Raw genomic sequence first — 16,240 nt, 5'->3', positions numbered from 1 at the left:
GAAAAAAGCTTCTAAACTAAAATCTTCACAACCCGTCATGTTCCAGCAGGAATATGATCCAAAATCGGGAACCAAGATTACCTGTTTCCCTGATGTTAGCCTATAGCTACATGTACATTATCAGTGTACTTATAGCCGGCAATGACTGTAACAGAGAATATGTGGCACGAAAAGCTTCTGAATACAACCAGACATGTTCCAGCACAAATATGATTGGCACTCACGCAGAAATTTACAACAATGGCAACTAAGTTTGCATGTTTCCCTGATGTTAGCATGAAGCTTCGCTTAGCAGAGTAGGCTATGTTGTAGAGGTAACGATCCATCTATCTGGATCGATATATCGATTAAATAGTCAACGATCCAATATCATCAATGCAAAGTGCAAACATTCCATATCTTCTGTGTCACTGTCAAACAGCAGCAGGCAGATGGCAAACAGCTGAGAGAAAGACGATAACGATAGCGTTTATTTACTCTGGAATAAATCAGCAGCGTGGAAATAATTTGGTTTTCGGAGAAAATACAGGTCGACAACAGACAGAGCATGTGCTGTATGTTGACAATGCCGTTACGAGATAAAACGTGACGTAACGTACCTGCCTGGACGAGCAACTCACTCCGCTAACTTCTCACCATGGTAACATTAGCTGCTCTGTTTCACTGTTCAATGTTGGGCTGAAAAAACATGCATGCAGGCTGAAATTCAAACGTGCTGTTCTGTCGGGATATGCAAATATTTAAACCAACAGTGAGTGAGAAAAATATTAACGCTACAGGTAATTTGTTAAAGGAGCTATATGTAAGAAATCTAAAGCAAATAGTCATAAAATCCTCCTAATATGTCACAGAGACTAAGGAATAATGTTCATATAACATACTGATCTCACTGACAACAATAGTACAGCCAGAATATTCACATTTACAAAACATTTTTGCAGTCTGCAAATCATGTTTATGTTTTGAATTTGTGTTTTGGCCTGTTGCGCCACCCACCACCATCTACCAGTCACGCAGTCAGTAGAGTCTCAGCATCAGTTACAGTTACGACTGAGCTACAGCAGCACGGCCAGCAGCATTAGCAGTGTCCCGGTACATAGCATTAGCAGCCGGCTCCTCATGAGATGTATCCCGGCAGCAGCGTTAGCAGCAGAGAAGCCGGATTTGCTCGAACGGTCCGCTGGAAAACCGAAGATCACGGACGTGGCGACACGGCCCTGTCACAGCAGCCGCCTGTGGGCAAACAAATCAGTCTCCAGCGTGCCGCTGTGCAGCAACCTCGAATCTGTAGGGGAGGCGGACACGACTCGCGGCAGTATTTTGAATTTGAGTGCAGTAACTGTTTTGGCCACATTCTTACATACAGCGCCTTAAGTTATGAGTAGAGGAAAAAAGTCTGCTAGCCGCTAGCTAATAATGAGTGACTAGTAAAAACATTAGTTTTGTCTATGAACTCTGACAGTTATTACTGAGCTGAATGTTATACTTTTGTTAAATGATGTTGTTATTAATCCATGTTTTATGGCTGTTGGGAGAAGTTTTCCTTCGGGGCTTTAAGCTTGACAGACCTGAAGTTTTAGGAAATGGATGATGGTTTGGGTTAAAATGAAAAGATTTCTTCCAGAAAGGTCTCTCTGACAGAAAGCCCTGAAGGTTAACTTATCCCATGTGCTGTTTTATGTGTGTCAGTTTAAAGTAAACTTTACTGCACGTAAGCAGTTACTATTATTTACATTATTTATGTGCTGTTTTTATCTTTTATGGCCAAAAGCGTGAAAGAAAAGGGTGGCAGCTTCCTCTGTAATGGGTAATGGGCAGATAATATCGTCTCGTATCGATCGCAGGCCCCTGAATCGCACTGAATTGAAATCGTATCATGGCAGACGTTGTAATATCGGCAAATATTATATCGTTTTCCAAAGAATCGATATTGTATCGTGATGAAACTGGTGATTTACACCCCTGCTATGTTACAGAAACTTTCGCAGTAGTGTGTCTGGAGCAGAATCTGCCACACTGTGATGTCATACTGTAGCCAGAGTAGAAAAACATCATTAATAGAAACTTTGGTCACGTTTAATAGGAGCATCTTATTTACCAAGTAAGACACAAAATACGGAAAAGCATTTTCAGTCCCCTTTAAAAGTAAGACACTCCTGAAGATGGAGTAACCCACCATCTTATATCTGAGTAGACACATGGTGACGGGGTGCATTGCAGGCCAGGGGTACTAAACATCTCTTCTGGCTGCTTGAGCAAACTTGCGAGCTCGTGATTTTGGAGCAGCGGGTGTGTGATGTTTCAGTCAAAGACTGGTAGGCAACAATTCCCCTGGAAGGAGTTTGCACAAAACAAGGACACTGCTCAGTCTGCTGGAAGAAGGAGAAGAAAGGAGGAAAGAAAAGAGAGATGAGGACACAAGAAGAGCGGAAAAGCGAAGCATAGGAAAGTGAAGGAGAGCCAGAGGAGAATACAACAAGAGGAAGAGAGGTTACTGAGTCCACATTTCTCCTCCTCTTTCCCTGCTTCCTTCCCTGCTGTGGTGGAGATGAACTCTAAAAAATCACTGCTGCTTGACCACAGATGAACCAACCGACTCTTACTCCGTTACCATCAATCCCATTGCATCCCATCATCCTACAGGGCCTATACAGCTCAGCCTTGTACTGTCCACTCACATGATAATCCCCTAATTACCTTCCACCACTGTAATATTCCTGCTCACATACAGCAGCTCCTCTCCATTACATAAGCAGTGAGCCGCTGAGTGTTGTGAGCTAATGAGCACTGACAACCCTTCCAGCACCACTTCCCACTTTCTCTTTGCGGTGTGTTTCAGCGCAGCTCCACTAGCTGTTAGGCCCTTACCTGAGAATAGATGAGGATTAAAAATAATAGTTGAACTTTTAGTAAAGGCCGATGATTCCCAGAGCAGACGAGTGGTGCTCCAAAGCAGTGCATGTGGAGGCAGATTCAAATGTTTTTAGATAAAACTCTCTACAAGACAGCATCCGTCTTTGAAAAAGAGTAAACAGAAAAACATATCTCCAACATATGTCTCGGAGGATGTCCTGTCTTTCACTTTTCCTTTCAAATCAACATCAGTCTGGTGCTTCACACATCGTGTCTCAAACAGATGCTAACTGGTTTAGCTTTGCCCTGCAGCAGAAAAGTGTCCAGAGTTCTCAGAAACTGCTACAGGGGAGCAGCTTTTCCCTTACTGTATTTGTTTCAGATCAGCTCGAGCTAAAAGTTACTCAACGGCTCATTAACTTTGAACTGACAAGCAGCCGGAGAGGCTTGAAAGCCTTAGGACAGGGGTCAGCAATAAGCAGCCTGCTAAGTGTGAAGTCAATGTGTTAACGTTGTCAGTCAAAGAGGCCGTACAGGAAATTTACTGCGATGTTTTCGGTCCATACCCCTCAGCCAGTATATCTGTTCTGTCGCTGTGTATGATGCTGCCATCGGCTTCTTTTAAGTGCAATGAATCTGTTACTTTATCCAGGACAGAAACATAAAAAGTAACTGCTCCATTTCTACGTTTTAAGCACCTTTTCCACTGGACAAAAAAACACTAACACCTTCTAACATCTGGCTTGTTGTTTTTAGTGGTAAAGGTAACAAAAGGCATTCCTTCTTAGGACAAATAACTCTGAGGTAGTCGGCTCCAACTGGCAGTGAATGGCTGATTTTTACCCCTTTCCCGACACAAAATTCTGTCCATCACCATCCAATCTTTACTCCAACATTGATCCAAATTCGTCAGCACCAAATTAGAACTATAAGTCACAATATTTTCACTGGCCCCATACTGCTTACTACTGTTTACGACCCCTGTTTTCCGCCACGTTCATCACCTCAAATGTGAAACCGAAGTGAAAAAAACAGAAAGGCAGACTCGTCTACTGCAGAGCCGTACACATGGCTCTGGTCTTCACGGTAAATTCACTTGCACTTGTATTAGTACCCTTCTAGTCTTCCAATCACTTAGAGCACCTTTACATTACAGAGTCACATTCACCTATTCACACACAAACAACCGGTGGCTGATGCTACCATTCAAGGTCCCACCTGCTACTCAGTTTATTCACACACACTCAATTTGAGGTTGAATTAGGCCTGTCACGATAACAAATTTTGCTGGGCAACTAATTGCATCAGAAATTATTGCGATAAGCAATAATATTGCGTAATATTGTGCTTTTAAGACCATTTTTACTATTGTTGTAATTTTGCTGTTGATGATAAAGGCATATTGATGCAAGTACACCCTTTAAAAGAGAAATAAACATTTATTTGACAAGAATATTTAGGAATGCAAAAAAGAAAATTTAAATATCCAAAATAACACGTAAAAATATTGAAATAAATAAATAAATACAAAAAAATAGACTGTCAGTCTCTCACTCTCAGGTGTGCAGCTAAGTTGGTCGTATTCGCTCTTTTTGTTGAGATGGTTTTAGAACAAACCCGGCTCGTCCAAATAACTGGGCTCCCCTCTGTCATTTGCTTTAAATCCAGAACACTCCCACACAGGGGCATGGTATTTGGTTTAGGAACAAGTTCCCTGTCTTTCTCTTACGCTCAACTCTCTGTTTTCTCCACCTCCTCCGATCCCCCTCATGAAGATCGCACTGTGCGTGTGTGTGTGTGTGTGTGTGTGTGTGTGTGTGTGTGTGTGTGTGTGAGAGTGTAGCCCATAGCCAAAGACACTCCATGACAAGAGCTTTCCCTCCGTTCATTATGCTAATGAACCAACTCACCTGGCTGCCAGATGATGCACGGCAGTGAGCGCTCTTGTCGTCCAGTCTCTTTGGTGGAGATAGACGGTAAAACAAACACGCATGAATATAGCAATTAATCGCAGCCGGAAAAGTAACCGTCTCCCTTTTAATTTACCGTGCAATTAACCGACTTATCGCATATCGCGACAGGCCTAGGTTCAATATCTTGCTTGAGGGTGCTTTGACATGTGGACTGGAGGATCCGGGTATCGGACAGCCACCCTGACACTGGGAACTGAGTTTTAGCAGGTTCTCCACTTTAAACAAACAAAAAAAAAACCTGCATAAATACCCTAGGTCTGGTGTATTATTGTTTTGCAACTTGAACTCCAAGTGGATATTTTGTACTTCAGACTATAGCTTCCAACCTTGTTTAATATCCCAATAAAAATATTGCATGCAATAAATGAACAGATATTAAAATAGGACCTAGTTTAAAAAAATACAAAAAAAAAAAAGTGTTACTTTTTACTTTTTTTTTTTTCTTTTTTTTTTTAAAGTAATTATTTCCAACATTCTTTTGGTGTTTGTTTTGTACACAGAGGTTGGAAGTCGGCAGTGGGAATGGTGTCACCTCCGAGTTGACAACAGTTTTTGCATTCTAGTTGACGACGGTGGACAAGTCGGAAAAAAACATGGATACCCGCAAGAAAGCCTTTGTTGCCCTTGCACTTTCGGAGTATAGACAGCTTCAGAACCACCATGCACTCCAACTGATGAATGCCGCAGATGAGGATAAAAGATGGAGAAGGTAGCAATAAACAAATAAGATAAAATTGCTATAAACAGTACTTTAGCAGAGTGTTTACTCACTATGTATGTGACCGGCAGCGATCTTGAATTCGTAAGTCGGGGTTGATGCGGCTGCTCTGAGTTTCCGAGTTGAAAATCCGATCTTAGGGCGCATTCGAGTTTAAACTTCCGACTGGGAACTGGGAATTTCTGACTTCCGAGTACAAAACGAACACACCATTTTATTTATCAAATTAAACATTCAACTGAACACGAAAGCCACAAAAAAAATGGCAGTTAGACGTTAAAGTGCACTTTTCTGATCACAATTTGTTTGTCGAGCATGTTGATATCCCTGTGACGATTAAAAAAATAAAAAGATAAATTGTGCAGCCCTGTTCATGACACTAATTAACACACATGGTCTTAAAATGAAAACAAAACTATAATAAACAGCTGTTCAGCAGTGACCGTCAGACTCCAACCCAGATATAAGACCATGTGTGGACTAGCCTGGTGGAAGTTCAAGTTGACTTTAAAGTGATCTTGAAAAAGAGACCCCTTTTAAAGACTACTGTTTCAAAGGGGGCAGCTTGACATTTTGGGGAATACTGTCTTTTCCAGGGTTAGATAAAAAGGTTGACACTACTTCCATGTAGGTACGCTAAATATGAAGCTACAGCCAGTAGCCATTTAGACTGGAAACAGGGAAACAGCTAGCCTGGCTCCAAGCCCCTCTCTAAAGCTCACTAATTAAGCCCTTTTATTATGTTTGTTTATCCATACAAAAAGTTAAAGAGTACAAACAGCCATTTGTGCGAGCACTTCCCCTGCTTCCAGTCTATATGCTAAATCAAAGGATTCCAAATGTCAAATATCTTTTACTGATCTCCTTTGAGGCCAGGTTGCTGCTACGTTTTTACCGGTTCTGGATTTTGATGATTTGTTGTGCATGAATGCATCTGCACATATTAGATACTGCATATCATAGTGCACTGAGATTTGTTACGAATTATAAAGCCCTTACTCATCACCGAACGCTTTATTCCAGGGGACTCACCTAGTTAAATATGAGTTAAATAAAAACATAAAAAATATTCCCACAGAGGACACAGTCATTGTTAAGTCAACCACTACCCTTTCAACATTTTGTGATTGGTGTCACATGCATCTTTGTGTGCTATAAAGACAAATACATCACAGACTTCAGACGTGCTGGAACCACAGGACACATGCACATCATGTGCTGCTGTTATACTCTGCAATGAAAGAAGGGCCGAAATGAAGATAGGGACTTTTCGCTTAATCATGTTGTCCCCTCAGGATATTCTGCATGTGTGTATTTCAACAACTCAACTCTGCTGTGACATGCCTGCGAGCCTGACTTAGTGGAGTTTGGGGAGGAAAAAGGCCAATTATGTGCTTTAAGACCTACATTTAGGTTGGGTAACTGTGGGAAAGTAAGAGACAAATAAGATCTAGAGATGCAGCTCTTCAAAGCGTTGCAACCGCAAATTATGGAACTAGTGACGAGCATTCTGTAGTTGTATGTCTCTGACTGATGGTGTACCAGATGTGACGGAGGATGAGTAAAGATATGAACTTCCACTCACATCCACGTGGTGTTTTGGACGCCAACAGGAAAACCCACTAACTAACGTCTTCGCATTGCTCTTGCCTACATGACTGCAGATGTGGTAAACACTCACTTGTTACTCGACTGGCCGAGTGCTAAAAACAACAGCCCTGGGAGCAGAGAGGCAGGATGGGAGGCTTGAGAATCTATTTAGCATTAATCCTTCATGACTGTGCATACTGTAGACCAGATTGACTCTGAAGTTGATGGTGCTCGAGTGGCTGATTGATGCGTACTTCCTGGTCCCACTCAGACTGTGACAAAGACCTCGAGAGTCCCCAGAGGAGATCAGGTACACCGGCACAGCTTGTGCCATTGTCTGACTGGGCTCAGCTAATTCAGCACAGCTAATTCTGAAAGGAGAATAAGTCTAATTTCACAGATCACTGATATTACAGGCAACCAAGAGGCTCCGAGATTAAAAGCATCGCTGAATTAACACAGCAATGCGTGTGACAGATATCTTTGCAACCCAAGATGGTTCATGCATAATGAAGAGGTAGATAAAGTCATTAGAGTCAGGCAGAATGGAGGTGGAGGCGACATCAGCTTTAAGTATAGAGGAGGAAGGTAGAAAGGAGGTGGACGTGAAGTTGCTGCTCAAGAGTTTTCAGCTCAAGCAGGAAGTGCAGGGAGCTCCTCACATATCCTATCAGTTTGTCTCTGGATAAAGCTGAAGCAGAATTTTACATGAAGCAGGCAACACATTGTTTAACTAGCCCCTGAAACTCCGTCACCTCTTAGTCTTGTCATCTAGTGGGCCAGATTGGACGCTTCGGCTGGCCGGTTCTGGCCTGCGGGCCATATGTTTGACACCCCTGTACTAAGCTGTTTACATGGCCAATGAAAATAAATATTTCACTAATATTCCTGTTTACATGCAGCGTGCATTCTGATCAACATCAGTTTTCTACCTGTGGCAGACCTGTTCAACTGTGCAAACACAGCCTCCCTCTTTCATTCCTTCAAGCACCTTGAAAAGGTCAGCGTTGCACTGTTTGCACTAAAAACCTGTTGTTATCCAAGTCTTTTGTAATGTTTATGAGCCTTTTCACACCTCTAAGTCCAAACCAAGGGTCAAACCAAGGTTAGCATGTTTGTTACATTGCAGACATTTGATCCGGGGAGCTGTACATGACATACCTGTGTACTGTCGTCATCACCTATGCGAGCTGCGCCTCCCCATGCCTAACACTGATTGGTCTGTAGACAGGCTCTCCCAACCTCTCATATCCCCTCTCTGTCATCCCCTTGGAAAATAATTTTTTAAAAGTATTTGAGTGTTTTCAACTCTTTATGGAGTCGTCTCCTCCTCTTCCCATGTGCTGCTGTGGCTCATTTTGCTATGTTGCATTGTTCATGGACAAACTGGAACCTACATTGCTCGGTTACTACCACCTGACAACTTCACAGCGAATTTCACCTCTGCTCTGATCGCCAACATCCATCATCAGTCTCTCTGTCGCTAAACCACTAGGCAATAGCCTGCAAAAACTTCCTGTAGTTGATCGAAAAGATCCAAAAATATGTTTTCATACCAGAAACCAAACCATGGTGCAGTTTGATCCACACCAAGATCACCTCTTTTCATCGGACCAAGGCGTGGCTGTTTGGTCTGGATCGGGGTCCAACGAGGTTTCACACCTGTAATTTAAAAACGTAAAAGTCCAAAAGTCTGGCCCAAATGAGGTAGGTATGAAAGGGCCCTAAAAGTCGATGTGTTTCTCCTTCTGACCAGAACTGTGGACTTTTCTTTTGGGCATGCATCTCTACCCAAGCCTCGCAAACTGTTGGCTCAATGGTTTCTTGGGAACACAAACCAGACTAGAACTGAAGGGAAACAACGTACCTTTTTCCTCCTTTGTCCTGACCTTATAAATCAATCTACAGGTATAAAACTCGACCTGAGAGAGCACATTGGGCTGCACTCTACAAGGCCTTTGGATCTTCTGTGCGTGCTAACAATCGATTGATATTTATTTCAATCATGTAAAACAGACAATAAAAAGATAATAACAAAATAACAATAACTGAAATGGACGATAACCTATACGACAAACTCAATTAATAGAGACTTAAAAACAATAAATCTTACACATAGAGAAGGAGTACACTCAACCTATTCTCATGCTGCCCACATCTCACACAAATATGATCCAGCAGTACCTTCACTTCTGTGTGCCACTTTTTGTAACGCCTCAGTTGCAGAGTGTACCTTTGCAATCTGAGGCTTCTGAGTTGTGGCAGATGCCTCTTTCACTTTCCTTTGTTTCCCGTCTTCATGCTAAAGCTGGAACACCTGAGCTGACTGCTGTCTCGCATGAATTACGTGTGATTTAAGAACTTCTTCATGGCAAAGGTGAAACATTCTGTTGTCTGCATGAATACATAGTGCATGCCACAGCATCTGCTTGTGCATAAAAGACTACTTTTGCACATTTACACGAAGGGTTAAAGTGATTCAGTGTTGCTGTCAGCTGCAGGAATATTATACAACTCGAGTGTGATTACATCTTCCTGTAGTCCAAAGGTCCTGGCTGGCCTGTGATATGTTGACCCAGAGCCAAGTGTTCTCCAGAGGGGAAGCCTTCACGTCTACATTTACAGTGCCACTGCACGGATCAATGAGCCAGTCGCCTCCGTTCTGCTGAACCATGGAAAACCATCAAGCACTGGTAAACAGAGGAGTGAATGTGTGTGGGTGCATGCATGTGTGTGATTAGTAAGGAGGAAGTGCTCTTCAGGAATGAGTGTTAGTGTTGACCTCCTCCGTCACTGTTTGCCTTCAGTGGTAAAATCTACTACAGAGGTGCAACACTGGAGATTCATCTTCTCCAGGAAGTTAAAAGGTATTTCATCTGTCACTATGGAGCTGAGCGTACAGGTGTGAAGTGTCTCTGAGAGTGTACTGAAGGAAAAACATTTATTGAGCTCAATCAAACCCACATCTGCCATCACAACACTCTCACTCTGGATCTTTCTGAAACCTGCGACACAAAGTCTTTCTCTCTCCGTCTGTCTTCCCTCAGCTAAAACACATGAAAAGAAATAACTTGGCCAAACCGGCGTGGTTTCACCTTCGTATTCCAAGGCCTTGAGAAGAAGCTGCAGCATTAACGTGACTCCACTGGTAATTACCGCCCACTGGCAGAGAGGAGAGAGTGCTGTCACTAACCATGGAAACAGTACCAAACTTTAATTCATTCATTAGTCATTTAATGGCTTTTAAAAGCGCAGCCACTAGAAACCCACAAAGGGGGAAGGCAATCAGTGTCCTAGTCAGGCCTCATTCAAATTTGGCACGGGGGTTTCACACAGTCATGCGTTCCGTCATTTGATAGATGAAACTTGGATGAACTTAAAAACTTTTGTCGTCAGCGTGTAATTGCAAAGAGCAATGAGTGCAAGGCAGGGTTTCTTCTCTCAGTCCATTGGCCTATTACTGCTTTTTGATAAAACTGATCAACTTGGTCATGATGCAGAAACATGAGTGCACTCACAGAGATTAAAAATGTCCAACAATGAATCTACACAACCGTATATGTAATATATGTAACTCAGGAATAACTACAGCCCTACTGGGACTTATAATGTGTATGTAGTAGCCAGTTTACTCTTTTTTTCTGCTTAAAAACACAGTATCGACACGCTTAAACACAAGTTAATATGTTCATATTTCAACATTGGTGGGGACACAAGTGGAATGAGGGGTTTGGGGGTCCTCTGCCAGAGATTTTTGCGCATAAAACACTTAATTTTCTGCATTTTGGTGAACTTTTATGCACCATTTTTGCCCTTTCTGCATCAATATAAGGAGTGAATAACTTAAATATTAACATTAATGTCTTCTGAAACTTTAATGGTTTCACTGGGGGGGCAAATGCAGGAATAACTACTATCCCTACTGACACTTACAATGTGTATGTAGTAGCCAGATTAGTATGTTTTAACTGTTTTAAAATGCAGTCCTGACACATTTAAACCAGGTTTTTTTGTTCATATTTCCAAGGGTGTAGGCTGTGTTCCAACATTAGTGGGGACACGAATGAAATGAGGGGTTTGGAGGTCCCGTACCAGAGATTTTTGAGCATAAAACATTTAATTTTCTGCATTTTGGAGAATTTTAATGCACCATTTTTGCCTTTTCTGCATCAATTTATGAAAAATTAAAGTCCTCTGCTACCTTAATGGTTTTACTGGATGGCCAAATGCAGAAATAACTACTCACCCTACTGAGACTTATAATGTGTATGTAGTAGCCAGATTACTATGATTTTACTGTTTTAAAATGCAGTATTGACACACTTAAACATGGGTAATTTTGTTCCTATTTCCAAGGGTGTAGGTTGTGTTTCAACACAGTTTAAATAAGAGATTTTTGAGCATAACATGCTTTTTTATGCACCATTTTTGCCTTTTCTGCATCAATTTATGGAGTGAATGACTTAAATTTTAACTTTAATGTCTTCTGAAACTTTCATGGTTTTACTTGGGAGCAAATGCAGGATTAACTAGCCCTACTGGGACTTATAATGCGTATGTAGTAGCCAGTATTCACACACTTAAACACAGGTTATTCTGTTCCTATTTCCAAGGGTGTAGGTTATGTTTCAACATCAGTTGGACACAAATTAAATTAGGTCTTTGGGAGTCATCTGCCAAAGATTTTTGAGCATAAAACACTTAATTTTCGGCATTTTGGTAAAATTTCATGCACCATTTTTGCTTTTTTTGCATCAATTTATAGTTTAATTGTCTTAAACTATGTCAAATTTTAAGTCCTCTGCTTCTGCTATGGTTTCATTGGACGGGGTGCAAATGCACAAGTTGTAAATATACACTTATGCTTATTTTATCCTCACTGCTCACACACTCACTGGATGACCTCAGTGCACTCTTGCACACTTTCCTGCCAGTACAACCACTTTTGAATTTTGAGTCTTTCCTTTCCTTCTCATGGACACGCTCACAGACACACAGGGGAGCAGTCACAGATCCCATCTGCTTCATAACTCTTTAGATTCCTTGTGTAGAAAACAGTGACCTACCCTAGTGAAAGTAATCACTCCTGAGCATCACCTTTGAGATAACAATGAAAAGCTTCCCACTCCCCCACCAGGGGCCCCTGGGGGTCCCCACTGGCTCCGATTTTAGGGGCAGCCACTGGCTCTCCTCTGCCCACTCTCTCCCTCTTCCTCAGCCCGTGAAAAAGCGCCATGTTGAGGCTCCCAGTGTGGATGCAGCGTGCTGCTGCTCCGCTGGGGGAAACGCTACAAAGGCACCCGGGAGCAGGGCTGTGTGCGGCTCTTACCTTTGCGATCGCCTTCTTATACCTCATGGCCGCTTGTTCGATAAGACTGAGCACTTTTATATTCCCATCTCCACACGGAACGACCACCCGGGTCCTCCCGAAACACACCGTCACTTTCATTTCACCTCCGCTGCGTTAATTCCAATGAGGAAAAAGACGCGTCAAAGCGACAATAACCATCCCCGGAGCGCGACGGTTACAAAACTAGATCCCCAGTTGTTGTTGAAGAAGTCGAAGTGAAGTTGTCTTCGTGTCCTGCGTCCTCGGAGGAGAAAGGAGAAGCCCAGCATTGGATCCAGCGGCGGGGCTGGGTGGCGTCCTCCCTGTGTGCCGTGTTGACTCACTTACAGAAACTTCCCAACAAAAAGCCTGAGCAGCGAGAGAGAGGGAGAGAGCGCACAACTGGACTGACAGTGCGAGTGCGCCCACATGTCAGAGCAGGCACTAAGAATGTTTCCAGCACCGACCAATGCAATGCAGGTTGCTGCTGTGGGCGAACCCATCCGAAGACACTTTACATGTCTTTGCTTTCTTATCACAGAAAGTTGCGTAACACTTGTTTTGTCAGTGCAGAGTCGTGGTCGACACCAGAAAGGTGTCATGGAAACCTTATGAAACAAAGACCTTTATTAACTTCATCTTGGCACCATGATTAATGTCAGTATGACTGCATTAATACAATATAAACCACATGTCTGCAGTGGGTTTAATCTAATTCCAGGACTTCCAGGAGTCCTTAAAATCATGGAACCAGGGCTGCATTAACCTGCAACAGGGTGCCCTCCACATGTGACCCCAACCCATTTTGCTCAGAGTGTGAACAACCAACCTGTATGTTCCCACACTGGAATACTCCTCTTCCTCTTCCTGTTAGCTGTCTGACAGTTAGTGCGTGATCATTTGTTTAAGCACAAATTCAAGCATTTGCACACAGACAACCTGGCACCATTTAGGGCATCTGAGCCTCTGGGGCCGGCTTTGCCCAGTTAATCCAGCCTCACCTGGGCAGGTGGTTTGAATGATGCGTCAAATCGAATTCACAGATGTTTAAGGGTGCTTTCAGACCTAGAGTTGTCTCCTTTGGTCTGAATCAGGGACTAATTTTGGGCCGAGAGTTGCATAATTGCCTGGAGCTGGTTAATGGTCTCCAGATCAAATGCCTTGTGTGAGAAAGCTGCTCTTGATTGGTCAGAATTTCCATGTGGGAAAAATCCAGGAAGTAAAGCAAACGAAGAAGAGTACACTTGCAAGATAAATGTGACACTTTCTAATGTCACAATGGAGGGACAACTACGCAGGTTGATGTTAGCGCTGCTCATCGTGGACTATATTGCTGTCATTGTTCATTTTAGTCAAAGCATACAGTTTGAAAACGAGGCGCGGCTCCAACTAGAAAACAATGTTTTGATGCATTGGATGTGCTGAATGTGCATATTAAGGCAGTACAGGAGGAGGTGCACATTAATAATCCTCCAGGACTGTAACATGCTCATGTTTAACCCAAACAATGTGTCATGTGACTGCAGTTGCTTCACATCCAGGTCGGAACACCTTCTCACCACAAAGGAACCGCACCAGAGTTCAATTGTAACCGGACTGAGACCACCTCTTCAAGAAGGTCTCAGTCTTGCTGTGTTCACACCTGCGCAAATGAATCGAATTTAGGAGGGAAACAAACATGAGTTCGATTGAAGCGAACCAAACAGGGCAAGTGTGAAAGCACAACATTTTAGATATTACACGAGATGATGAATACAAATGGAGATCTGTGAGTTTGGGAGTTGTGATTAAGTAAGTCTGGGAAACCCTGAAGGTGCTGCCTATTGCAACAAGTCTTCAGAACAACATACAGAAATGTTGAATTTCAATTTGAGCAGACGAGACAAGCTGGATGAGCTCCATAAGTCATACATCGGTTATCTTCTCAGATGGAGCTGCTGAGCCGAGAGCGGCTCTTCGCGCTGATAGCAAAGCCTTTATTAATGTTATCTATGTATATGACTGAATTATTGAACTGCAGTGCAAAACCAGAGCTGGGCCTAAGGCTGGATCTACAATATGACCCAATTCACTAATAAAAGCTGCAACCTTTCTGTGGAGCTTCACTTCCTGCCTGCAGCTCTTACTCTTTATTATCTAATGTGGTCCAAGTGAGTGAACATGAACACGAGTGCAAGACGGGGCAACCCCTTTACCAAACTATACAGTCACTGCTTAAATATTTTTCCCCCCAATGCCCTCAGTTGTGTTTGTCTCTTGCTCTTGAGCACACAAGTACACCCTAAAAGACGCTGACTGAACTTTACTATCATATTCTTCAGACACCATTCATTCAGGGCAGGACTGCTGGGTACCTGGGTTCAATGCGAGGTATAATGTCATCTTTCCAGGGGTCATGACCTTGTGGTGCCATGGTAGCACATTTGACTCCAGATCAAAAGGCTGCGTGTTCAAATTAGGGTCAAGCTGTCGGCACATACCAGTGTTTGACTTATACTGAAATTAAATCAGTCTTAAGAGGAACTGGACCTGTTCTGAACTTGTTATACTGTATGAGGGACTCCACTCTGACAGCTGCAGCTCTCTTTTCTACAAAGAATACTCCCCCTAGTGGCAGAAGAAGAGAAGCACTCCCTCAAAGAGCAAACGAAGGAAGGTTTAATGACTTTGAGGCTTCACAGATAATTCTTTATCTTTGCATTTCTGGTGTAACATCTCAGTCTCACTTATATCCACGACCTGTCTGTGAACGAAATATGTGTATTTATTGAAAACTAACACTCACGCCTCCCTCTTTTTTTGTAGTTCCTTTGAATCTCTTTGTGCTCAGTTCGAGTCTTTTCTTGCTCAGTAAATGTAACAGTAATTTAAGTGACATTTGCAGATGAAAGCCAGAGGGGCCCCTGACCCTTTGGGCCCACTGGCCTGTGCCCAGTAGGCCCGTTCAGTAATCCATCCATGCTGTTTACAGCTGATCAAACAGAAAAAAATAGTTAGCATTGTGGCTTAATATATGGAATCCAGTTAAGAGCTTGTTCAAGAGCACATCATCACAATTTTCCTCAGGTAACAATTCACCTATTTACCCCAAACTGCTACAGTAAAATGAGTCCCCAGCGTGGGCTGTAGTTTGTCCACTGCACATCAGGAATGCAGAGAGGAGGAGGAGACAGTGGTGGAAATCAGTGCAGCTTTGCCAGGGCCCGTGACCTGAGAGGGCCAGTGTTCCTGCTGTGAAGAGTCGGCCCTGGGTCTCGATCAGGACGTAGCGGTACTGAAAAGAATCTGCCTAACTACCAAACTGTTGCTTTGACGTTAATGTGGCTTTTGTAATTCAGAGAACTGCATTATAGGGAGGCAGAATAAGAGTCTGTGTTTCTCTGACACTTTTGTTTACACGTGAGGGAGGTAGAGTTAGATCTAAAACCATAGCATGGGAGAAGTATGAGTCTGTTTAAACACTCGAGGGGTGACTGAAATGTTACTGAGGAAGCTACTTCACTGTTATTTTGTAATTATGGGTGAATAGAAGATAAGTAGTTTGATAGAAATTTGGGTGTTAACAGACCTGAAAGATTTCGACATACAGTATGATTTACATCATGCTCCCATTTAGCACCTATGCATATGTACGGAAGCCCCAAGAGGAAAGTGAGGGAAAAAAATTCTACAGGTTAATTTATTTATTAATTTATTTGACAGTATAATCTTTCCTTGGTTGCTTTTTATTTTCATCTGTGAAACACGTGGGGGTAAAAAGTTTTGCTAGGATCTTTT

General features: G+C 42.7%; 1 protein-coding gene across 6 annotated transcripts in view; it reads right to left on the bottom strand.

Annotated features, from left to right (window-relative positions):
- LOC125881571 (partitioning defective 3 homolog) overlaps positions 1–12,972 on the bottom strand; it is a 420,073-nt gene extending 407,101 nt beyond the window's left edge. For 3 of the 6 annotated variants that reach the window (XM_049564733.1, XM_049564740.1, XM_049564738.1), the window contains exon 1: positions 12,464–12,971. In XM_049564733.1, the coding sequence (XP_049420690.1) occupies positions 12,464–12,583 (120 nt within the window). In that variant the 5' untranslated portion in view covers positions 12,584–12,971. Of the gene's footprint in view, positions 1–12,463 lie in introns of all 6 variants that reach the window. The other 3 variants (XM_049564735.1, XM_049564734.1, XM_049564736.1) reach the window with 2 other exon arrangements.
- Between the last annotated feature and the right edge of the window lie 3,268 nt (positions 12,973–16,240).

Source organism: Epinephelus fuscoguttatus, linkage group LG21, assembly GCF_011397635.1.
Source record: "Epinephelus fuscoguttatus linkage group LG21, E.fuscoguttatus.final_Chr_v1".
Lineage (NCBI taxonomy): Eukaryota > Metazoa > Chordata > Actinopteri > Perciformes > Serranidae > Epinephelus > Epinephelus fuscoguttatus.
The sequence above is the reverse complement of the archived record's forward strand: the minus strand, read 5'-3'. Positions and strand labels throughout refer to the sequence as shown.